Genomic DNA, 25855 nt, shown 5'->3' on the forward strand with positions numbered 1-25855 from the left:
TGGTCCCTGCCAGTGCCCTGCGGGGTTTGCTGTGCCATGGTGGCATTTCCCCAAGCATTGCTCCTTGCCAACAGCCCCAACACAGCCCTGTTGTGGGTGACACAGCCAGACCAGGGTGACATTCCCAGCAGTCACCAGCCCCAGCTGTGGGTGGGATGAAGCAGCACCCTCCTTGCAGCTCCCCAGGGGATCAGGGCTGGGGAGGGGGCTGTGTGCTGCTCCCCAGGACACTCTCCCGGCATGGGGTAGGGGCTGCCTCCCTCCAGGTGCCAGGACTGTGCCTTCCCACAGCCCCAACCCTTAGCCACAGGCTTCAAGTAGGCAGCCAGACTCCTTTTTCCCAGAACACCCCCACCACATTCCTGCTAAGTGCTTTTGGCTGTGCGAGCTCCCAGCAGCCCCTTGCCAGTGCCACCCTGGTCAGAGTAGAGCCATGCACCAGAGCCCTGCTGGGGCACAGGGTCTGTCTGTCTGTCTGTCTGTCCCTGCAGGCCTTGAGCTGTCACTCACCAGACTGGCCCAGCTCCATCGCTGTCACCGTGTGCTGCAGTCGTTCCCACACACAGCCCTGGGCCCAGGCACTGCTGTGACCTGGGCTCCAAACCACCCGGAGCTTCAGGAGCAGCGGGGGGAATGCTGCTGGAGAGGGCATTTGGGGCAGCTTTCCCCAAGGACTTTCTGCTCCATCCCAGCAGGTCGCTGCTGGGCAGGGACCGACCCACGCGCCGGCATCACCCCCCTCCTCCGGGTGCACATCTGGCCAGCAGATGCTGGCCCAAACACTGGCTGGAGCTGGGGACAAAGGCTCTCGCTACCTCCTCCCTGCAGGGCAGAGCCAGCACCACCAGCTCCAGCCGGATCTTCCTCTTGCCAGGCTGGGATGGCCCTGGAGAACCTCCAGGGACTGGTAGGAGGTTCCCAGCCCACCTGCCTGGCATGATTCCAACGCAGCACCCGAGCACTGGCAGCAACCCCATGGCTTATCCATGGCTGAGCCCATCCAACATCCCCTCCACCCCAAGCAGCTCCTGCTGATCCAGTACCAACACCAGGCCAGGCTGGAAATCCACCCCAGAGCCAACTCACCTTTGGGAGCTCATTTTAGGCTTGTCCCAACAACATGAGCCTCACAGCGGTTCTTCATGGCGCATGAATATTATTTCACCAAAACAAATGGTGCTGGCACTGCTGGGTAAAACTCCAGGCAGGTCAAGGAAATATCCCCGGGAGGAGCCAAGGCTGGTTTAGCCCAGGCACCGCCAGGATTAACTGTGGGGATTTAGCAGCCAGGGCGACTCCAGCTCAGCTCATCACACCGTTCCACCACACTCCGGCATCGTCACTGGCAAGGTCCCCACAGCCAGCAGGACCACGGAACGTGGGCCACCACCGCTGCTGGGGGGCCTGGAGGGCTGCACAGAGGGGTGGGAGAGAAATAACCAAGCTGGAAATCATGACACAAAACATGCATTCATTTTATTCACAAAAACAGCCTGGATCGCTAAAACATTACAAACAGCATTTCAATTTAATGATGGAGAGAGCTGGAGAGACGGGGGGTGAACAGAAGAGAAATATCACTTTGCGTAACTGCTTCAGCACAGGTCCTGCAATATTTGTTTTATTTTGATTTTAACTTCTGTAAGTTTACAAAAATTACTTCTAGGAGTAAACCGTTGCAATTAGGAGGATTTTCTGTACGCAGCATTTCTTGTTCTATATTAATAAACTAACAACGACTCTTTTTTTTGCCTTTTTTTTACTCTTTTTTTCCTTTTTTTGAATTCCGCCAGTTGTGTAGCAATTGTTTTCTTCCACCTTTTATACCGACCCTCTTGTGGGTTAAACTTCCAGAGGTGAATGGCGAGGAGAAGGGATACTACATCGCTTTAAACATATTCTCATTTATAAACATGAAATTGAGGCATTCTAGAAACTATCCACTCTATTGTATGATGGGAAAGAATCAAATAAAAAGTATAAATGAGGGTGCAATTAAACAACTGTGCTAAATTACAGTAGTGCTTATTAGTAACTAGATTTTAAAAGGTTACTGTAAATTTACATTCCCTACACAAGTACTGCATCTTTCACACATAAACAACATCAACACCAAAACACAGAAAGAAACTGATTGTCCATACTCTGTCTATTAAGTCTTGGTACTTTACAGATCCATTGTTTTTTTCTTTTAATTATTTTTTTGTTTTTTATTTGAAAAGCAGTTAAATGTCTGACTAGGACTCGAAGATGTTAAAACAAACGCAAAAAAAAAAAAAAAAGGAAAAAAAAAGAAAAAAATATAAAAACAGGAATGAGATTTGCGAGAAAATATTTTTGGTTCTAAAGAGACACAGGTGCATCCATTCATTTCAGCCAAAAATCCCTTGCCTGAGACAACACAAGCAAGCAGTGACATTGCACTTGGATGACAGAGCTTTGGGATTCCCGTTCCTACTGGAACCATCTGAACGCGGCTCCTGTAGGAAGCATCACCTTCTGGAAAGGAAGAGACACAGGGAGGGGGACAGAAGAAGAAGGGACAAGGCGTTAGGTCGGGTCCAGCACCAGGGCTGAGCACCCACCCCTCACCCCCACCCTGGCACCCCGGTCCCCAGCCTTGGCACGCATCCAGCCCAGGCTCAGCACCCTTTGATCCCAAGATCTCCATCCCACGATGCCAGCAGGAGGGACACCGGGGTCCCCCTGCTGCCAGAGCCCTCCCTGGCCATGCACCAGCACAGCAGCCTGGCCATTGTTCCCACACCCCCATGTCCCCATGTCCCCATGGGCAGCTGGCACATTGGCACAGCCCTTGGCCTCCCCTCTGGCCAGCGGTGAGTGCAGTGGCCGGGCCGTGGGCAGTGGGCATGGCCTGGCACAACGTGGCACAACCTGGGACAACCTGGCACAGCGCCCTCACTGCCAGCCCCCACAGTCCCTGCCATGGACGGACAGACAGACACCCAGAGGACAGGAGTCCAGGCACCAGATGGGTTTAGGAGCACATCTGGATGGAAACTGGGAGCAGGAGCTGAATGGGCCTGGGGACATCAGAGCAGGAGCTGCTCAGACATGGGACATGCTCAACAAACCTTGATCCCAGCAAAGCAGCCCCAGGCACCACCAGGTACCTCAGCACCCCACAGGGAAGAGGGATGAGTCCCACCAGGCTCAACCCCACAGCCAACAAAGGGCCCAACAGACAAGGTCTCTGAGAAGCCACCTCCAGGAAAGATGGTGTGGGGCCATGCCCCAGCAGCGCTGTTGTCCTCTGGAAGGAGAACCAGAGACATTTTCCATTGGGATGAGGTGGAAAGCCTGCACAATGTCCATGAGAACATGGGTGGAGTGTGCAAGGACCACGACGTCTCTCAGTGCCAACAGCCCCCAGGCAAGGCTGGGCTGTGCCAGCCAGACACACAATCACCACAGGATCACCACACAATCACCTGAAAGGACCCTTCAGGTCCCACATCTCCAAACAAGCAAGGGACACCAATGGGAAAGAGGCCACAGGCTGCAGTGACAGCAGACTGGCTGCCCTGAGACAAGCGGGGGCACGATACTGAGCCCGTGGCAGGGCTGGGACACCTCATGTAGCATCCAAAGAGTCAAACCAGGCACATTTTGGTCCCTAATTCCATGTAGGAGTCAGTCAGATCTCACTGGGTCCTTCTTTTGGATCAAGACAGCAACCAAGCCTCAGTGAAACAGCTGAGCAGCATCACCCCATCCCTGCAGGAGATTTCCACTTCCACAGGCACAGCCCAAACATGGGGCCTGGGCAAGGGCAGGGGCATGAAGGGCCAGAATGGGCAGGAGCTGGTGGTGCCCACCAGACTGCTGACAGATCCCACCTGCTCCTGCTCCCAGCCCATGTTAGGGAGCAAATTGAGCTGGCGCAGTCACAAGCCACAGGCATCACCCATTCCCCAAGGTGTCTGACACATAATCAGACATCTGGGAAGGCACAAGTGCCTGTGCCCAGCGATGCACAGGGCTGTGGCCTCCACACTGACCACAATGGATCCCACCTAGCCACTGAAAGCACAACAAGCAGGACAGAGCAGGATGGACTCTCCAACAAGGGCCACTTACCCAGACCCATCATCCCAGAGGAGAGGAAAGAGGGGAGAGGGGGCTCCTCATGGGTCTGGATGGAGATGTCTCATGAATACCTCTGCTCCTTTATTATTAAAGGAAAATGGACAACCAGCTCTAATGTGGATGTCCAGGAGAGATCCCCCTCATCCCCACAATCACAGACCTACAGAATGGTTTAGAGGAAACCTTAAAGATCCTCTCATTCCATCCCCTGCCATGGGCAGGGACACCTTCCACCAGACCAGGTTGCTCCAGGCCCCAACCAACGTGGCCTTGGACACTTCCAGGGATGGGGCAACCACAGCTGCTCTGGGCAAACTGTGCCAGGGCTTCAACACCCTCATCATAAACATTTCTACATTATGTCCAACCTAAATCTGTCCTCTTTCAGTTTAAAATGCTCACCCCTTGTCCTCCATGGCCAGAGTCTCTCTGTGAGGCTGAGATGAGGGTGACAGTGACCCTCACCGGCTCTATCTGGAGCACCAAAGCTCTTCAGCACAGCTTCTCTGGATGGAGAACAGCTCTGATGAGTCAATCCCAACTATTCATGGCCTTCGTGTGACCTCTGCAGACAAGCCCAGGGTGACCTGTGCAGGGCTGGCCAGGCTGCTGGGGCTGGCAGAGCCCAGAGGAGCCTGGTCAGCACAGGGACGTGCTGCTGCCTGCTCCCAGCACCCGACCCCGCCGGTCTCAGAGCCCCAGGCAGCCCCAGCACAGCGGGACACCAGTGGTGACCGGTTCTTCAGGCCCTGTAGATGTGCAGATAAAGCTTAACAGCAGCTGAGGGATTTAGCCCGTTTTTTTACGCCACCATAAAGGTTTAATTCTATTTTTTTTTTACTGCTTGATTTTAGATCAATGTTTAATATAGCTGCGGCCCCTGTCTGGGCTCTCCTAGGATGTTCCTCTGGATGCCCCCCAGAGACAGGGACAATGTTACATTCTGCTCAGGCCATGTTTTCCCATTTCCCGGGACCCCTGTGACTCTGATCAGATCATCCTGGTCTCCTCCTTCATGCCCAACAGGGCTGGTGGAGAGCCAAGAAGCCCTCCCTGTCCAGAGCCCAGATAAACCCCTGACCCTTCCTGTTCGTCCTCTTTCCCCCCCGCTCTTTCCCCTGGACATCACAGAATAAAGAGCTGGAAAACCACATCGGGGTGAGAGCCTCTCTTGAATCTTTGCCCATATCCTGATGTTCCTCCTCTCAAGGCCGCGTATCTCTGGGCTAGCCTGATAATTTAGGGGCTGAGAGGGGAGAAACATCAGGACAATGCTCCACAAAGCCTTGTGAATGATTCAGCCCCATTGGAAAGGCCACTGAATGGCCCCTTCTGTCCCAGTGTCCAGTACAGAGGTGTGATGGCACCCACCAGGACCAGCAGCCCATGGAACTCTGCATCCTGGCCCCCTCCAGACAGGTCTCCAGCACAGCACAGGTGCTGGTGGTTGCCCTACACCTGGCCCAATGTATGAGCAAGGCTGGTTGACAGGTTAGATTCAACAAGCCAGCTTTGACCCAGGTGACCTGGGACATTGGTCACGGTGTCCCTGTGCCAGCCACAATCCTGTACAACCCTTCCAACAGCGCATGGTGCAAGTGGGTGTTCTGAGAGAGGGGGTGGTCTGGCATGAACAGGGGATGGTGATGCCCTGGAGTGACCCACTCCTGCCCGGGGTCCATCCCACCAGCACGGTGGCATCTCTCTTGAGCCTCAGCACACCTGGTCATGCCCAGGGGGACGGGGTTCATCTCTGCTGGGGCCAGCTCCACCAGATGCAGAACCCTATTTCAGTGGCCTCCATTACCCAACCAGTCATGAGATGGACAAACCCATCACAGGGGTGACTGTTCCATGGGTTCCTGGTGCTATTTATCAGCCCCAGACCCAGCACTGGGAGAAGGGAGCAACTCCCCCAGCTGCTGAGAGCTCCGAGTCTATTGACCCGCTTTAGGACTCTTTGGAAGAAATGAACTTTTTTTTTCCCTTTCTCCCTTTTTCCAGATCACTGACTCAGCAAATTAGAACAAGAATATAATTTAGCAATACAGCGGTTTTTGAAAGACACAGTCCCCCTCTCCTCATCCCCACCGCCCAAATAGATTTTTTTTCCCCTTCAGTATTCATTCAGAGCTGATGCTAATTGAAAAACGTAGAATGTGGCTAAGGGAGCAGCGGGCCTTGGTTGCATTGGGACCACCAGAGGATGGGCAAGGCCTTTGTGCCAAGATGCACCATCCAGCTGATGCCCAGGTGACTTTTTAGCCTGTCTGTCTCTCCATGGGGATGTGCTCACCAGAAGGAGGAAGCACACCAGCATGGATGATGGTGGGGTCAGCTCACAGAAAAATCAAACCTGGCTTCAACACAACACCTGGGTGTGAGGAAGAGGGAGGCTCTGCCAGAGCATGGGGCACTCCTGCCCTGCTGGCACCCAGCCCCCAGCCATGCCATGCCACCCGCCCGTGAGCCCTAAAGAGGCCCCCACAACCCACGTCACCAGACTTTCCCTGTAGTCCCACATGAATGTCACACCTCCCCAGTGGATTTGGCAAGGTGGCACCCCAACAAAATGGCTCTCCTCCAAAGCCAAGGACATCCACAAGCAGGCCATGGTGGGCAGTGACAGCCTGAGCACCTGGCTCACACCAGGGCACCTGGGCATCCCCAGCAGGAGCAGGGATGTTCCTGGCTCTGCTGGGTGCTAAAACAGGAGCACTGCCAGTGGGGACTGCAGCACTGCTGCCACAGGAAATCCAGCTGCTGCCTTATGGACTCATCCTGACCACCCCAGAGGGATGCTGGCCCAGGGACACCTGGCACAGCCACTCCACTGGCGATGCTGTGGAATAAGCTGAGGGGTTGGGCTTTGGCTGCACTGTGGCCACAGGTTTCATCATCACCAATTACCCCAAGGTCTGCCCCAAAAAGTCATCCCCCTCCTCTGGGGCTGGCTGTTGCTCCCCATCTCTGCCACCCACTGAGGACAGGGGATGCTGTCACCAAAACCCCAGCAGAGCCCCACTGTTGCCTGTGCTTGCAAAGGGGAGAGCAAAGTCCAGCGTGCCCAGGGAGAGACCCCAGTCCTCCTCCCCACATCAATCAACCTCAGTACATAGCATGGGGTGGGACTGGGGGCACTGGGCAGAGTACACATCTCAGGGTGAGAGCTGTTAATGGAAAAGGGAAAAATAAAAAAAAGTAAGAAGTACCAGGTGTTTTATTATCTAGGGCAAGATCCAAACCCAGGAACGCAGCCCGAGGAGGGGTTAGGGTGCCTGAGAGGGGCCGGTTACCTCCAGTGCTGCAGAAGGCTTCTTTTTGAGTTCTTCACATTTTCGGAATTTGCAAATCTGGTGGCCAGTTTTGCGATTCCTACAACTGCTGCACTGCTCGCAGTTTATCCGTCTTCGGCAGGGCGGGCACATGCCGCATCTTTTCCGTTTCTTTTTCCCCGAATTGATGGCAGATGCCAACTCATTCTGCATGGGATACTCTGCCAAGCCAGCCATATGGAGCGCGCTCTCTGCCAGAAACACGCCGGCAGGGGTCATAATGAAAAGGCCTGGGTTGATGGGAAAAGCCCCCAGGTAAGGAAAATCAGAGGGGCCGTTCATTGTCTCTGCAGCTGAGACTGCCTCCATGTCAGAGATACCAGTCCCGTGCTCGCTTGTTAGAGGAAGATGCTCCTGTACCACTCTTTTGAGCATTTCTGTCGACTGAGCAAACTGTTGGAGGGCGGTCTGTCCTTCTGAGGAGAGCTCCGACATCCGGTCTAATTTGCTCAGCATACTAGAGATGTTTTTGTGCTTTGAGGTAGAATGACTTTTATCCACAGTCGCATCGTTGCCATTAGCTAAGGGGTTGCCTTTCTCTGAATGTTCGCTTACCGAGCTGCTGCTACCAAAGGTGGAATAGTGGGAGAGTGGACGGGACTTCTTAAGACTTTTGTTCAAAGGTTCACTTATTATTCCACTTTTGTTCCTCCTCTCGGAGTTGACAGGGGGTTGAGAGTCATCTTGGTTATTTTTTTCCGTCTCTGGCTTGTTCCCAGTGTCTTGATGGGAGCCCGAATTTGACATGGTGCCCGGAGCACAACGACCAAACCAACCCCAAAATTTAAAAAAAAAAAAAAATCCAAAAACCAAAAAAAAAAAAAAAACCAACAAAAAACCCAAAAACCCACCCTAATGCCAAAGTGAAAGACCCCCAAAGCCCTTCTGGTAGCACTGGCCCGCCAGCCACCGGGGACGCTCAGACGGGACCGCACATCAACGGGGCGTCTCCTCCCGCGCTGGCTGCGGAGGACTCAGGGTGCTCTCAGTGCTCAGACATACTCTGCGGCTCTGGGACACACCACGCGGCTCTGGAAGGAGAAAAGAAAAGAGAGTCAGCGCTGGCAAGAGCCAACAGGCTTTTCAAAGCGGCTCTTCCTCCCCCTGCCATGAAAATCTCAGCGCCGCGAACAAAGGAACTCCAGGGAACGGACCTCGGTGGAGATCCGTTCCGCTGCTCTCTAAAAGGGTCGCCATCCAGACAGAAGTGGGGGGTCACAGGGGAAGTCCTGGCCTGGTAGCAATGGCACTCTGATGCTTAAAGACTCTCTGTGCCCGGCTCTCCTCCCCCAGGGACAGCAGCCCCAGGGAAGTCACGGGGCTCATCTCCCGCTCCGCTCCAGCGGCGTGCGGCCCCACACCGGATGGCACTGCAGGCGCCAGCGGGATGCTCCCAGGCCAGGAGCTGGAGCTCGTGCAAGGGGTGCCTGGTTCCCACCCTGCGGCCACCCTTGTCCCCCAAGCCAGGTGCCATAGAGGCAACACCCCAGCTCCCACAGTCCCAGGGATGCTGCTCACCCAGCTCAGGCTAAGCTGCACCCCTTTTCCTCCTCCTCTTTCTCCTCCTGGACCATTGTCCCCGAGCCAGCACTGGGCAGGGGAAGGAAGCCACATGGAGAGCAGCAGTGTCCACCTTCAAGTGCCTCAGGGATCCACAGCATCTTCAACCAAACCCCACCAACAGCTGCAGTGTTCACCCCAAATCACATAGAGAGCTGCACCAGCCAATTCTCAGTCACTTCCAGCATCCACTTCCAAATCCCATGGGCAGCCATGGTGTTCACCTCCAAATTCCCATAAGAGCTGCAATGGCCACTTCCAAATCCTGTGGACAGCCATGGCATCCACCTTCTAACCCCACGAAGGGCTGCAGTGTCCATCCCCAAACCAAACAGGGAGCTGCAGCATACGCTTCCAAGTCTCATCAGGAGCTGCAGTGCCCACCTTCAACCCCATAGGGAGCACAGCATCCACCTCCAAGCCCCACTGCTGACCTCCTCCCATGCCCCAGCATGCCCAGCACACATGCCCAGCTGCTCCAGCAGCGCCACGGGCTCAGCAGTAACAGCAAGAGCCTTCCTGGAGCGGATGCTATGCTGCTGTCCCTGGGGCGACTCCGGGGCAGCTGGGTCCAGTGTGGCTGCAAACACTTGTTGTTGTGAAATTCCTCCTCCTCCTCCCTCCCGAGCACGCACGCACACAGGCACCGCCAAGTAATCAGGCTTTAGAGGAGAAAAGCTGCAGAGCTTAATGGAGCAGGAACCCAGGTCCCCACCCCGGCGGCAGCTGGGGGAGGGTGGCACTGGGAGGAGGCCCCTCGCCCACCCGATCCCTCCATCCTGGCTATCCCAGCACCTTCCTCTCCAGGGCCCAGACGGGGATGTGCAGAGCTCTGCTGAGACCCTCGCTCCTGTTGTAGGGGTGATGCAGCAGAGTGAGGGGCATCCCTGCACCCCCAAACCCCAGTCCTGCTCATCCATCACCCTTCGGATCCCCTTCTCCAGCGCAGCCCCAGGAACCCCACAATAGCCCGGGAGGACCCTTTCCCACGGACAGAGCTTGGGCATCGCCGTTAAAACGCTGATGGGGGCAAAGTCCCTGTGCCAACTACCGTGGTACCGGCTGCGGAAGCAGCCCCGGTGTCTCACTCGGGTGCCAGAGCCGGCTCGCCCACGGAGAAACCCCCCCGCCCTGGCGCTGAAAACCGCTTGCTTCAGCTGCTGCGGGATTTAAGATGCAGCGCGGATCGATGCAGGGCTTGGGCTCCAGCCGGGAGCTCGCCAGGCCACGTGGGGAGGGAGGGCTGCGGCGGCAGGACGGGCTGCCCTTCCCCAGCATCCCGCCCCACGCCAGGCGGGGGGATGCTGGGCACCGCGAGGTGGGGTGCACCCCGAAGGGATGACGGGGTGCTGGGAAGATGGGCGAGCTGCTGCCATGCAGCGGAATCACTCGTCCCCTCTGCCAGGGAGGTGGGGAACCTGTTCCTGGCGACCTTAGGACGGGTCACACCTTAGTGCCGACAGCAACGGGCGCTGGGGCCGGAGCGGGGAGCGCGGCAGGAAAAGCGCCGGACGGGAGGATGTGAGATAAAGCGCCCGGCGCTGTTATCTCACGCCTGCCCGCGGCCGCCTTTCCTGCGGCCCTGCGCCTCTTCCGCCCGCCCCGCGCCGTGCGGGGAGCCGAGCGCCCGGACACACGGCCCGGGATTCGCGTGCCCGGGATTCGCCACCCCGCCCTGCCCGCTCCCCCCGGGGCATCGGCACCGCCGTGCCGCGGGGCTGCCGGGGAGCTCCGTCAAAGCGCTGCGTCCTGCCCGCGTGGGTCTTCCCACGGCCCCGCAGCGGGCTCCCGGTGCCAGAGCGGAGGGGACACCGGCTGAAGCCACGGCGTGGTGACCATTTCCACCAGTTCCCATCTTCTCCCGCAGCCACACACACCGTCCAGCCTCCCTGGCTGGTCCCACCATGCCACAGGGTGCCAGCAGCTCTGAGCCCCCGCTCGCCGCCCCCTCGCACCGGGGCGAGCAGCGCAGCCTGGCACAGCCCCCCGGCACCCGCGGCTGCGGGACCGGGCCAGCCCGGCCCGCCCGCCCGGCTCCCCGCACCCGGAGACACCGGGCACGGCGCCGCGGCCGCGCTCGGCCCCAGCGGCGCAAGGCAGTGCCCGCGGCTGGCACGGGGCGCGGCGCCGAGCCGTGCCGAGCCGTGCCAGCGGCGCCACCGCACAATCCCGCTATTGTCCCGGCCGCCGCTTCGCCTCCGCCAGCTCCCACCATCTGCAGCCACCCGGCGCTGCCCTCCGGCCCCCGCGGCCGGACACCGCGGCCGTGCCAGCTGGGACCGCTCTGTCCCCACGCTGTCCTCGCCAGGCACCCCACGCGGGGGGCCGGGGGTACGCGTAGTTCACATAAAAGGGGGGGTCCCCCACGCTGCCACCGCGGGACCACCCAGCACAACAGATAGCGCTGCTCCTCGCCAGCCGCTGCCCGGCCCCGTCGTTAATTGCAGCGGGGGGAGGAATTAATGATCTTAATCCCTTCTTTATGATTGACCCGAGGAAAGACGGTGAGGGCCCCCCCGTCCCGTTTCTGCCCCTTTTCCGGCCCCCATCCCTCGGGAAGGCGCCGGGCAGCGTCATCTGGGTCCCTGTCAAAGGTGCTTAGTCCGGGCCGCATTAAGGGGCACGTGATGGGCTCCCTCGCCCGGGTCTGCACGGGGCAGCTTAACAGCCTGGAGGGACGCCAGGGTTCAAGGGGACAGCACCAAGGTCGGGAGGCCCCAAGCCACAACCAGGGCTTCCCAAGCCTTTGCAGGACACTGTTCCTCCCCTGCAACCAACCCCCTGCCATGCGCAGGGTCCAAAGGCCAGGGGATCCCAGGGTGAGGGACAGCACGTGTGGAACATGTTGTCCTGAGAAGCTGTGGCTGCCCCATCTCTGGAAATGTTACAGGCCGGATTGGAGGGTTACCCAGTTACTCCAGGGTTTGGAGTAACCTGGTCTAGTGGAACATGTCCCTGCCCACAGCAGGGGGTGGAATGAGATGATCTTTAAGGACACTTCAAACCCAAACTATCCTGTGATCCTATGATTTCCATGGGTCATCCCAAAGACCTGCCTCCCACCAGCCTGGAATGCTCAGATGGGCCAAGGCAGCTGTGCTCTCCCATAACCCAGGCAGGGAAATCTGGGATGCTCCTCTACATAGGTCTTCCCCCAGTTCTCAGCAGCACACCACCCCTCACCTCCTCCACTCTGCCCCAGGGCTCCCTGAACCCCAGCACACAGGGGACTCCTCTGCAATAGTCCTGACAATGCTAAAATAAATAAAGGTTGCAAAAGGATCATCTCTGGTGGTCTGGAAAAACCCCTGCCAGCCAGGGAGACTGGCTGAGAGTCCCCCCGGTTGCAGGCACCGTTCACTGTCAGAGGGGAGCAGGAGAGGAGCTTTGCTTTTGCTAAAAAATGACAAGCTGCAAATTCCAGCTGGCTCCCCTGTGTTTTCGTTGCATGGCTGGAAAGCCATCGGCTCCCGCCGACCTAAAAAGTCTCATCTTCAAGAAAGAACTTCTGCTTTCCTTTAATTTTAAATAAATCACCCTCCTCCCAGAAAAGCCGCTGGTTGGTCAGCCGTGCACAGACACGGCGTAAAGGGAGAAGAAAGCAGCAAAGCTGAAGCCGAGCTGCTCCCGGGCTCTGGAAACAAAAGGAGAAAATCAAAATTCGCCTTTTTTCTAATCCCTGGGCGCTGGGTGGGCACTGGGGGCGGTGGCTTTGTCCGCCTGCAGCAGACGGAGGACGAGGACGGAAGGGACCCCGGCGTCTTTTCAGCCTGGAGAAAGGCTGCAATTGTCCCCTCTGCCGCGTTTTTGTCCCCACTTCCTCCCCCTCACCGTGTGGCCACCCGCCCAGCATGGCCCCCACCTCCTCCCCACCACCATCACACCATCATTCCCTGCTGATGGATGGACAGACAGACGGATGGACGGACTCAGACGTGCTAAGCACCGACCCATCACCAGCGTGTGCCCCTCTCGAAGGCATCCCAGGAAAGATGTCAGTCCAGGCAGGCTGCAACCAGAGGCACCTTTCCCTTGCAGCTCCAAAGAGGGGCTGGAGGTGGTCCCTGTGTTCCTCAGCTGCCCTGGCCAACAGTGGACAGGACCTTGAGATGGCCAGGAGCACGGGCCCATAGGTGGTGGAAGCGATGCACGGGGAGACAAGACAGCCTGGAGGCATCCTGGTGTCTGAAACACATCCTGGGATGAGACACCAGTGGGTAGGACAGCACCACGGCCCTGTAGCACTGCCACAAGCCAGAAGGTCCAACAGCAACCGAGGTCAAAGGCTCAGGAGAACATGCCCCACCAGAACAAGGTTCACAGCAGCTCCGACCCCAGCACCACAAGAGATGATTCAGCTGCCAGGTGCCCATTTCTGCAGCACACTCAAACCCGCTGCTCCCTCCACCAGGTGTTGACACAGGTCAGCTGAAACAGGCGGTGATGTCTTATCACAGCCTCACCAGCCAGATGTCCAGCAGCAGGTGAAGCAAGAGAGAATTGAATCCATGATCTCCCAAGGCTGATTACCCCTACAGGACACCCATCCATGGTGCCTGATAACCAGGTGCCTGAGGCAAAGACAAGCCTGTTATTTGCAAGCCATCATCTCTGTCAACCCAACAGCCCCAAAGCTCTGCTCTCTGCATTCATCCTTCCAAAAACTGGTCCAGCCAGAAGATCCACTCCTGGACGTACCATGGAAGTTACCATCACCCACCACCTTTTCTCCTGACATCAAGAGAGGACACTCAGGCCTGGGGGAGGTTGGGGCAGTGCTGTGAATGCTCAGGCTCACCCTGGGTGGGTTAAAGACCCAGAGGTATGAGAGGTATGACAGATTGCCACATGGGCAACTCACACAGACAAGGTTCATCTCTTGTGCTCCAGAACATCCTTCGAAGGGCCAGTCATGGCAGCCACTCTGCTTGTCTCTGCTGCCGAGGTGGCACTGAGGGATGTTAAGAAGCCAACTCATGAATTAAAAGGCTATGGAAGATTAAATCCAGCATCTGGAGTTTGCCCTGGAAGCAGATGGCAAATCTTCATGGTGCACAGAGTGCCTTTCACCTGTCTCCTCACAGGCAGCCACGCGGTCCCGGAGATGTGACCCAGGAGCAACTCTGGACACAGGGTGGGCCAGGAGATGTGCTGCCAGGCACATCCTTAGGGACAGCGTGGTGAGGCCATGCCACATCCTGCTGAGCAGGCAGGAGGTGATGCCACCTCCCCAGGTGGGCTCCCTCCACCAGGGATCCATCTAGGCCGTATTTTTTTCCCACTGGTGCCGGGTTTTTCCGTGTAGCCCCATGGCTGCTGCAGGCTTCCCAATCTGCTGGCACAGCCACACCCGGATGCCTGACTCAGGCGACAGCCCAGAGCCTATCACCAATGTGCCCCGGACTGCCAAGGAGCTTATCATCCTGGAGAGGACAAGGAAGTGCCCAGGGATACCACAGCCTCCGTGCACATCCTTGAACCTCACCCTGTGGCCCTGGCACAGCTGGAGCCACCAACGCAGGGGCTGACCTGCGCCCGGGGCTGCCCCAGCTGGGAAATGTGGCTGTGTCCTGCCTCCACAGGGTGGTGGTTACGGATTAAGGAGTCTTAAATGTCAGACGACCAGGCGCTCCCTAGAAATCCACTTATCTCCGCTGCCACTCGGAGCGGCCAGAGCCGGGCGGTTATGGAGATAACGCGATTTGAAGCGTCCACCCGAGCATTGCAGGGCTGCGGGTGCCCTGCGGACAACGCCAGGCACCTCCTCCCCTCCTCCACTCGCCCAGCTGCTGCCCAGAGAGCCGGGTGATGGCCACACTGCTCAGCCCGGGGGCTGCACCCACCTGCGGGATCCCCCCCTCCCCAATTCCGGGGGATGAGGGAGGCTTGGCAGCCTCGGTGCTCATCCATCCCCCCCTGTGCCAAAGCTGCACCAATTCGCTGCCCAAATCCTAAAACGACTGTAACTAAAACCTACCAGATTGAGCCTGGGGAAGAGCCCCCCCCGCCTCTCCCCCCTCTCCAAATGGGATTGAACAGATCTGCTCTCGCACGAGCCCAGCTCGCAGCCAAGCAGCATCTGACATTCACGCGCCGTGGCACGGCTCTGCCGCTCGCCCACTCCCCCCGGCTTGGCATCGCCCCGGAGATGCGCCATCAATCCCAGCCCAGCAGAACACCCCCTGTCCTCTGCTAATCCCCTCCAGACCTTCCTGGAGGGACTCTCTGGCTCAACTAGTTCCCCATGTTCTGCCCACCGAGTGAGGCCCCCAAGGTGATTCAGGGCTGTGAGGTTCAGGGGACCAGGCAGAATGAGCCCAGGCATGGGGGACAGGTGGGCAGGGGCAGGCGCTGCCCAGTGGCAGATGCCAACAACAACGGGCATCCCAGCAGGACCTCCAAAGAGCCGGGGGGCTGAAGGTGGCTTTGCCCCGAGGAAACCCACACATGCCTGCCTAGGCCAAGCTAAGATGTGTGAATCACTCTGTTAACAGATGGGGCAATTACAGCGTCAATTACTTGGGGTCTGACCGACAACCAGGTCACAGAGAGACCCTTGGCATGGGCAGAGTGCAAAGAAGTTAATTAAAAACCAGGGGGAAATCTGTAGGTACAGTCGCATGGGAATGCTGGATGCCAAAGAGCCCCAAAGCCAACGGTGCCACCTTCAATGGTGTTTCAATGTACAAGCACCTCCAAGTGCCACCTTTGATGGTGCCCAGATCTATTCATGCCATCTCCAGGTGTCACCCTCAATTGTGCCTAAATCCATTAGTGCCACCTTCAAGAACAGCTCCAGCCTGGAGAGGTCTCTTTGTGCTCCCAGCTCTCTCAAAACCTCATCCCCCCACATCCCACCAGGCAGCTCCGTGGTGGCAGAGCACAAACCCAGAGCACAAACGCCAGCCCCTGTGTCACTGTCACCACCTGAGAGCACCAGGGCCAGCTCAGTGCATTGAGTTTGGCCTCTAATGGGTGGTGGGAACCTTACGGTGCTCAGTGATGAGATCCCAAACAGCCACGATCCCTGCTCCTGAGGACAACCACTTTGGAAGAACCACTTTTCCCAGCAGGAAGGCGACGGCCCCGTCGGAAAGCCGCCGGCCTTGTCGGAAAGCGGGTCCGCAGACGGCAGCTATTGACAGATGTCCAAGAGGACGGCGAATAATCCCGTCTTCCTCTGGGAGGATTCGGGTCGCCCTCGCCCTCACCGGGGGTTTATCCATTGTCTGGATCTGCCGGCGGTTGTTATTTTTGGTCAGCACCGCGTTTTGCTTGGCCTCGCTGGCAGGAGGGAAACAGGAGGAAGAGGAGAAAGGGGAGGAAGGCTGCTTGGCCAGGGCTTGGTGGGGGGGGAAGACCAGCTCAGCTTTGGGAGGGGGCAGTGAGGCACCCACAGCCCCTGGGGAGTCGAGCTGGTCTCTTCCCAGCCCCACAGCCTTGCTGAGCACAGCCAAAACTTGCCACAGCAATGGGGCTGGCACTACCCCATCCCCAGTGCTAACCAGGGAAGCTGCTTCCAGTAAGCCCAGTGGGCCAGAGAGGCTTGAGAGTTTTTGGGGTACAGGTTTTGGCAGGCAGGCAGCAGTCAGGGCTCTCTCTGTCACCAAAACCAAGTGCAGGGTGTTTTCTGAGGGACGAGCAGACCCTGTCTGCAGACCCATGCATGTCTCAGGTCCATGCAGACAAGCCAAAAAAAGCTGGGTAGCTTCAGGAAGACAGGTCCCCAACCTGCCCTGACCTCCTGGGCTGTGGACTCCCATCCTTCACACCTCACCCTCAGCACTGCAGCATCCCAACAGCATCCCAGCCCTGCTGGCAGGTCCTGTCCTTCCTCGTAGCTTGGAGCTCACCAACATTGCAGGGTGCAGCTCAGCCAGCCTCTGAGATCTGCACTACAGAGGCATTCGTGAGACCCTGGAACAGGTCACCCAGAGCAGCTGTGGCTGCCCCATCCCTGGAAACATCCAAGGCCAGGTTGGATGGGGTTTGGAGAAACCCAGGAGAGTGGAAGGTGTCCCTGCCCATGGCAGGGGTTTGGAATGAGATGAGCTTTGAGGTCCCATCCAACCCAAACCGTTCCATGATTCTGTGATTCTATCCTGCTGAGACAGGTACAAGGGGAGGCAAAGCTGGGGTAAGAGCATCCAAGAGGATGTTTCTAGGGACAAAACACAGAAATGCCTCAAGACTTTGCTTCTCCCCATCTCCCCAGCAGCGATGCAGGGAGCATCCCCTCAAGGCAGGGCTTGCCATCCTTCTCCAGGTCTGCCCATCACCTCCCAGTTTGCCTGCAGAGCAGGAAGACAGGATAAAGGTCCCTCCCCGCTCCGTGGGATCTTGCTCCTGCAAGAGATGAAGGCATGAGCAGAGAACTGCCTCTCCCAAGCTTTCCCCACGCTCAGCACCGCTTGTCATTCAAGCAAACCCCGTGGCCTTTAAGCTGCCAAGGTACCAGAGCTGCTCTGGAATCGGAGTTCGCTCAGCTCCTGCCCTGGAGCAAGGAATCTGAAACGCTGCCACTGGAAACGAAACAGAGCATCCGTCATTTTACTTGCCAGAAATACATCCAGCCCCCAAAAAAAGAAATACTGCCTGCAAAAGAGCCAGCAACAAAGCCCTCGATTCCACCGGTGAAGCAGAGCCTGGTGTTGAGCATTTCCACTGGAATTCTGATTCTCTTCCCAGTTCAAAATCACCCAGAATAAAACCAGCAGCAGGGCCAGGTTATGGCCAGAGGGGCCAGAAGAAGGGCGCCAGGTCATAATCAGAAGCTCCCACCTAGGATGCTACAAAGAAAATCCATGGATTTGAAAAGAAAAGAGGCAGGTGGCAGAGGCAGGGCTGGAGGGATGAAAGCTCCAGAGGAGCACAGTGAAGCCCAGGCAGCCCCACCACGGGGATGTCCAGGGGACCCCACCCTGCCCACAGCATCCTGCCCGCCATCCTCCCAGGCAGGCAGGTCACCCCCAGCCAGTCCCAGTCGCATCCCCAGGAAAAGCAGCAGCGCGTTCCCAGCCAGCCCAGCCCCCAGCCCAGGCACGCCAACCCAAATATCTGCGAGAGGCGCTCCCCTCCCTGGGAACGGCGACTCGCCGCAGAGTTCACATGCCCCAGCAATGCCTGATTAAACTCCCAAACTCCAAGGGAATACCCCTGAGGCTGTCTGAAGATAAGCTAGGAGCTAGGCTGCTCTCAGGAAATGCAGGAACTGGGAAAGAGCAATCCCTTTTTTTTTTTTTTTCCTTTTAGATCCAGAATAACACAGAGCAAACCCTGTTGCTCTCTAGCTCAGACACAAGCTGAGCTCGCTGCTGTGCACCCCGAGAGCTTCCTGCTCCCTGAGACATCGCAGGTGACTGACCCCTGCTGCAAGCCAGACCCTGCTGGAGGCACTGGGGATGGCACCAGAGAGCCAGGACAGCCCCAGGCAGCACAGGCGAGCAGGCTGGAAGGGCCTGAGCAAGGGACAGAGCTGGAGCCTGGCAGAGGGGAGGGTGCTGCCCAGGCATTGGGTGCCAGTCGATGGGGACACTTGCTGCCAACACCTCCAGGAGTGGGATGCTTGGCAGATGCTCCACCAGTTTGGTTCATCTCAGACACTGGTTTCACTGGTCCTCAGGTCTCATGCACCCCTCACTGGTTTTTTCCATTCCTTGAGCTTTTCCATGTGGGGTGGTCACAGCACCAGGCCCAGATCTCCCAGGCCATCCGCACACTCAAGGGCAGGGCAGCCAAGGAAACCATGTTAAAGCAGCACCCAAGCAAACAGGCAAATTGCAGCATCCTGGGATCAAGAGGAAGATGATGCTCCTCCCTTCTGCACCTGCTGGATCCCAGGGAGCAAGCAGCACCTCATCCTCCAGGACAGCAGAGCCACAGGCAGGGATTGTATCACCCCTGGGGATCAGGGAGCCCCACGGCTGTCCTGGCTGACGATGGGGACGCTGCAACACTGGCACCAGGGGTGCCCAAATGTCCTCAGACACAAGGTCTGCCCTCAACCAGGACCATGGCTGGGGAGACCTGCACCCATCACAGCGTGCTGTCGGGTCAGCAAACACACCTGAGGCCAGAGGACACACATGGACTGACCCAAGCCAAGCTCTCCTTCAGAGATTCCTCTTGGGTGTCTTTTTGGTTCTTAACCAAGAATCAGCCCAAATGAAAGGCATCTTCCTTCCCCCGTGCATGGTGATAGAGGATAGAAAAGCAGCACTGCTGGGCAACCTGCTGGCAAAGAGTGATTAGGAAAACTGCTCCTGGAAAATTGTTCCCAGAAAACTGTCAGGCCCATGACGGGGTGGCAGGGCAGGGAGGTGTTGTACCAAGGCCCAGCTTCTGTGTTTGATCAGATACCAGTCTGGCTGCAGGAAGCACCGGGACTGCTCTGGAACAGTCAGAGTCCCCCTGGGGTCCTGCACAGCCATGAGACCCCACCGTGGCCTTTCCATGCACGAAGGGGGTGTGGAAGGTCAGTGGATAGAGACTTCTCACCATGGCCTGCTGAAACAGAACAAGGCATGAGGGCTTTAAACTGACAGAGGGCGGGGTGGATAAGGTATTGGGGGGAAATTCCCTGTGAGGGTGGCACAGATTGCCCAGAGCACCTGTGGCTGCCCCATTCCTGGAAGTGTTCAAGGCCAGGCTGGACAGGGCTTGGAGCAAACTGGGCTGGTGCAAGGTCCCCCTGCCCATGGCAGGGGGTGGAATGAGATAGTCTCTTCTGACCCAAAGCATTTTCTGAGCCTATGGCAACTTTTAAAAAGCACAAGTGAGGTGGCATAAACTGTCAGGTCCTAAAGAACCAGGCCCAGGACATTTGGAAAGCAGAGCTGAAGTCCTGGGAAGGGGGAAGGGGTCACCATCACTATCACCAGCCACAGCATCAGTCAGGATGGGAGGACCCTCATCTGGAAGAGTTGCAGGACTCACAGTAAGAAGGAGAGGTTCACTCTATGACCTTGAGGAGAGCAGCCATGGAAAAGCCCATCTACAATCTGTCACAACACAGAGGAAGATAGGGATGGGCCACAGGACCGAGGCTAGGGAAGCTGAAGCATGAAGGAAACACTACTTGGTGGGAGCTGGAAAGGGCTTATCACACTGGAGACATGCTTTGAGGGGACTGCCTGCAGGGTGTCAGCCTGGCTGGGCTCACTGCTCCTTCCTGGCCCCAAGCTCTGAGGGGCTACACTCAGACTAGAGCTAGATGTCAGCACTTCTGCCTTCCCTCATTTCCCAGGTGGCAGGCTGGAATGACAAGCAGCAAGTTGGATGTAGCTGGTGTCTGCCACGTGGTGGTCCAGCCCTTCTCCAGCAAGCCCAGGGTGGGTTCAGGACTCCAGCCTGCTCCCAGCACCTGCCTGCCACCCTGGTGAGCCCCTGCGAGAGAACCATCCTCCCTCACTAGGAAAGGGTTTGATCCCTCCTGAAACCAAACACCCATATCCCCATCTCCAGAGGGATCTTCCCACAGCACTGCCAAGCTCCTGGCATGGGAGGGAAGCTCCAGAGCACGGAGCTCCCAACCAAATGGGTTCCCACTGCCTGCTCTCAGCTTCCATGATGAACATCCTCTTCGACTTGCTGCTTCCCCAGCCTCCTCCATGCCATCCTCCTCCCTCTTCCTCATGCCAGAGGATCCTGCACCTTGCCCTCAGCAGCGTGATCCATAGAGGATGAGCCCAAGGACGGCTGAGGGATGAGCAGGGGCTGTGGGATGAGCTGGGCAAGGGAGCACCCACAGAATCCATCCCCCAACAAGCTGGAGCACCAGCAGATATGGACTTGGTGGTGGTGGATTCTATAAAAAGGAACTTATCCTTGTGTCTCGAATGAGCCCTGGAATTTTAGGGACTGTCCACAATATCTCCCTCAGTGTTCTGACGAAGCTGTTTTCATTCCATGAGCTCCACAAAGACCCGTCTGAGGAGGGAGGAGGGGGTTTCCTGCCATCACAGCTCCTGACACTTTTGACATAAGGCACTAGGTTAAGGTATAGAAAATCCCAAGCAATTCCAGACCAGGTTCCTCTTGACCAGTGTGGCTTCCCCATCCCCATCCCAGATGGACCTACCTGCCCTCCTGGTACTTCTCTGCTGCACCCTGTGATGCTGAACCACAGCACCTGCAGAGGGAACATCCTCCTCTGAGGACTTTTCAGACAAAAAAAATGTACTTTTTCGCCCTGATGATGCATTTTAACAATGCAACAAAGCCAAGTACTGGTGCCAGGGCTGCTGCCTCACTCTCCCGGGGGAAGCAGCCAGCACCCACGCCGGGGATTCAGGATGGGCATCTCCAGAGGATGGCCAGGGGCGTCCTTGCCTCCCTGCAGCAGCGCCCCCGCTTCAGCTCAAGGGCTTTAAGCTGGAGCAGTGCAAGCCCTGCTGCAGCCCCCCGAGGTGTAAGGCTCCCTGAGCTCTTAATGGGCTTACGGAGCCCTGGGACCAGAGCGGCTCTGCCAGCGCAGCCCTGGGGACCCAGAGGCAGCCCCGGCTGGCACCCCCGGCGTGCCAGGGGCCACCTCCCAGCACAGCACCGAGCGCTCAGCCTGCTCTCTCCCCATCCCAAACCCCACACACCTCCTCCTTAAGGACGTGTGTCCTCCCCAGCCCTACAGCAGACCCACTGCCCCCGGGCCGTGCCCCCAGCCTGGCACCCACACCGCCCTGCCTGCACCTGCAGCCTGTGCCCCACACCTGCACCCCACTCTGGTTCCCGCTCCACTCCTCACCCCATCACAATTGTGCATCCCACATCTCACCCTAGATGTGCACCCCACATCTCACCCTACACGTGCACCCCACATCTCACCCCACATCTCACCCCACATCACCACACGGAGCAGCAGGAGCAGGGCACTGCCACTGGGGCAGCACCAGCTGCAGATCCTCCCCCACTCCGGGGGGTTCAGACCCCCTCAAATCCAGGCTAAGCGTGCGAGGAGCATGTGCTATGCAGCCTGGTAAGGCTGGAGGGGCCAGCACACCATCCCACACCACCCCCAGGAAATCCTGTTTTTCCAGGCTTGGATCAAGCGTAGTGGACTGGGAAAAACAGCCAGCAGGAGCAGGGCCATCCAGGGAAAATCCTACTGGAAAGGGGTAAAACCCCAATCCTACTAGAATTCGCTAAAACCCCATTCTCTACCAGCACAAGTTTTAGGGAGGCAGCCCCTGGCTGGATGCACTCTGCCAGGGAAGGCTCTGCCCTCCTCTTCATCCTGTTTTGGGGATTTGGACTTTGTACCTTTGGGTTTTTCTAGAGGGGAAATATTTTTAAAAAGAAAAAAAAAAAATCTCAAAACCTAAGAACGTTACTGAATCCTGTGAATTCCCTATCAGCTGCTGTACACGCACGTGGCACAGAAAAATCCTTAGCAAATTCCTGCTGGAAAATAATAAAAAAACCAGGAAAACCCACCAAAGGCTGAGCTTGCCGGACACAGCGCGCCAGGAGGGGCTGACAGAGCTGTTACGGTCTATTGGGCCAATAATCCACAAACTAAGACAGATTTATTGTACATGGCAGATCCTAACAGCTCCAAAGAAACCATCACTGTCTCCTGGCGCTTAAAATTCACTTTCTTCGGGGGGAAAAAAAAGGGCCAAAATATGGCTTTATGAGATAAGATGCGTGGTTGGACCATTCTGTGACAGGCAGAAGCCTGTGCAAACACATACACGGCTCTTTTTTTTCTTTGGTATATAAATATATAAAATATCTCCTCTTCCAAGGCAAGTGCGACTGCATTACCCGTCGGAGCGCTGTCCTTACCACCGGATTACCCAGCTTGGTTTCACCTCCCTTAGCAAGATGGATTTGCAGGGATGTTGTTTCTGCTTCGATATTACTGATCAGAAACAGGGGGAGATAAAAAATCAAGTTAATTAAAGATAAAATGAGGCCCTGCATCCATCTGGCTTGCTGGGATGGGTGAGTTTGGGTGCCCTTTCCTTGGAAGGTGTAAGGATGTGAGAAGGGAGATGCTGCAGAGGAGAGCAGGCTCTTCCCACTGGTGTGACAGTGATGGCAAGCATGGGATGGGGGGATAGTTCGATGCTGATGATGATAATAAAAATAGTAATACTAAAAAGGTCAGAGCTGGTGCTTTCCCTGTTCTGGCAGACAGGACCCCAGCCAGTGAGGAGCATCAGGCCAAGAGCGGGATCAGGCCGATCCCATCGGTAATTGCGGCGTCTGTTCGAATCTCCGCGAGGCTGGAAATCACGCTGGGCCGGGCTCGGAGCTGCGGGCGGCTGATCACATCGGACGGGGATCAAAGAGGCTCAGCTCACGGCTTTAGCGCCGCTCGTCCCAGCCGGCGCTGCCCCGGGGGGGCCGCGCTCCCGGGATGCTCCTGGGAAGCTCCGAGGGAGCGTGGGAGCGAGCATCCCTCAGCGGGGCGATGCCTGGGGGGACAGCCAGCCCGGAGCCCCCCGGGTACGGCGCCTGGATGGTGGGTCAGCCGCCCCGACAGCCCCACCAACCCCCGTGTGCACCCCAAAACCATCAGCGTTATGGGGTGAGCGTGGGGAGCTGGAGCAGGCTACCAAGGGAGAAGCTCTTGGGGGCTCGGAGCGATGCCCAGGGGCAGGGATGGGTGCAGGGAGGGGCTCCGCACGGATGCCCGGCTCCAGCCCTCCGGCCGGCGGAGCAGCAGCGGGGAGGGATGCGCCGGGACTGGCCGGGTGGCTCCCGGGAGGGAGTTGAACGAGTAATTAGAGCAGGAGGCTGTGAGTCAGCAAACGATGCGTAACCTCGGCGAGGCTGACAATGAGGCAAAAGATGGCAGTTTCGACCGAGAGCGCCGGCTGAAAGGGCACATTTAGATATGCAAAAAGCAGCAACTCCTGACAATCCCAGGGCTGCGACCCGCCCGGCAATCCGTGCGGCTCCGGAGCCGCCGTCTGCCGCCGAGCTCTCCACGCCTTCCTCCAAAATCATTGTGAATAGAGACACGGGTGGGCGCAGAGCCAACCCCACAGAGGGAGGTCGTGGGGATCGCTCCCAAAAAACCAGAGGTCAGGGGCAAACCCCGGGCAGCCTGGACAGTGGGATACAAGCAGCCTCGGCAGCTGACCTTACTCCGGGTGCCCCGGGGAGAAGCAGCCACGGCGCACTCCGGGATGGATGTTAAGGTTTGGCTTGGAAGCAAAGCCCAGCGTCGCCCCGTTTTGGGGGCTGCATCAGGGCTGCAGGCAGGTACAGCCGCCCTCGGCGAGAAGAGTTTAATTAACCCCGGAAAGCGATCGTTAAACGGCCGGCCCGGGTAATCGATGCGGGAGGGGCAGCTCTGTGCCCAGGGACCATCTGCCAGGGGAGCGAGGGCGGCTCCGTCCCCCGGCCCCCGCCCTGCCGGGAAGCGGCCGCCGGGGCAGCTGCTTCGGGGGCCCGATCCCGAGCTGAACCCCGGCCAAGCCATCCCGGGGGGATGGGAGCTGCCCCTCGCCTCAACCCTCGCTTCCCGTAAAGCCCCGGGGCCCAGAGGCACGTGATTTCCGACACGGCACAACCCCCCGAGCCCACCGGAGGGTCCCCCCGCAGCCAGGCATCCCCCCGCCCCCGGCAGGATGTGGCTGAAGCAAAGCTGCCCGGGGATGTGGCCAAGCACCCTTCTCCCTCACTGCTGTTTTCACCCTCGAGATGAGTTTGTGGCAGAATCAGCCTTGAGGGCTCCGGGGGTTTGTGGCTTTCAGAGCACCCAGCCCCCTGCACGCCTATGGCCGCATTCCCGAGCGAATTCTCAGAGGGATGCTCCCGCATCCCGGCATCACCCAGGATACCTCATCCTGCCCTGGGGCGCTCTGTCCCTTCCCACTCCGCAGCACCCGCAGGCCTGTCTCCAGCCCTGAATTTCTCCTTATTTCCACCCAATAAATGATGGTGGTTGCTCAGGGGCAGTAAGGCTGGGTGTGGTGCATCTGCTCCCGAGGGGCGCAGGAGCGACTCCCCACTACAGGCACCGACTCCAGGGGATGGCACTTGGAGAAACCAGTGTCCCCAGTGACCCTCTGCTATGAGACCTTCTGCCATCATCACACCCTGACCAGCTCCCAGGATCAACACATTCTGGGAAGCCTGTGGGGCCACGGCACTGGCATGACCCTGTTGGGTGCTGCAGACCCTGGGCATGGAGCCACAGGCATCCTCTTCCTGGTCTGGATCTGTCCCACTGAGGGGAGAGCTGCAGCCCCAGGAAGAAAGGAGCCCAAGGGTGCTTCCAGAGGAAGTGCTGGCACAAGGAACAAGGCCTGGGACACAGCATGGCCGGGAGACCAGGAAAAAGCCCTGTCCCATCCTCTTGCCTTGCCTGGGGCAGTGGGGATGGTGCAGCTCCTGCTGGCCCAGGCACGGGCAGGGTGTCAGGTTGGTCCCCAAGCCAGGGGCCAGCAGGGTTCAAGGTGACCTGCAAAGCTCAGGGTGGGCTCATGCCCTCCTTGCCCCACGGATGGAGACATCTTGGGTTCCTCCTCACCTGCAGACCCCAGGGAAGGGGACCGTGGCTCTCCCCACTCCCATGGCAGCAGCACAGCTGGTGGGTGCCCCTGCACCCACCCACGCCCTCCCTCACACACTGGTGCCAGTTTGAGGGCCACCCTGCTCCAGGCAGGTAGATTCAATTTCTGGTTGCCAGCACCTTTGGAGAGCAGGCTGAGGTTCCAGCACAGAGTTGGCTGTGTGAGGGTTTGCCAGGTCACCCAGCACACCTGAGTTCCCAGGGGAACACTCAGGGATGCTCCTGGTAGCCCAGCACTGCCCAGGGTACCAGCCACAGGACATGGGAATGAGATGACCTTTCCCTTCCCCACCTGTCTGGGCAGGGATGCCCATGGCAGCCCAGT

The 25855-nt window shown here is 57.9% G+C and overlaps 1 protein-coding gene across 4 annotated transcripts in view; it reads right to left on the reverse strand.

The window, feature by feature from the left end:
* Positions 1–1451: 1451 nt before the first annotated feature.
* The window catches only part of CXXC5 (CXXC finger protein 5), a 35918-nt gene continuing 11514 nt past the window's right edge, over positions 1452–25855 (reverse strand). For 2 of the 4 annotated variants that reach the window (XM_021531866.3, XM_085591162.1), the window contains exons 2-3: positions 7407–8476; positions 1452–2496 (exon numbers count right to left, since the gene is read on the reverse strand). In XM_021531866.3, the coding sequence (XP_021387541.1) occupies positions 2455–2496; positions 7407–8192 (828 nt within the window). In that variant the 5' untranslated portion in view covers positions 8193–8476 and the 3' untranslated portion in view covers positions 1452–2454. Of the gene's footprint in view, positions 2500–7406; positions 8477–25855 lie in introns of all 4 variants that reach the window. The other 2 variants (XM_021531865.3, XM_085591161.1) reach the window with 1 other exon arrangement.

The sequence above is a fragment of the Lonchura striata genome, chromosome 13 (assembly GCF_050655825.1).
Source record: "Lonchura striata isolate lonStrDom1 chromosome 13, ASM5065582v1, whole genome shotgun sequence".
Lineage (NCBI taxonomy): Eukaryota > Metazoa > Chordata > Aves > Passeriformes > Estrildidae > Lonchura > Lonchura striata.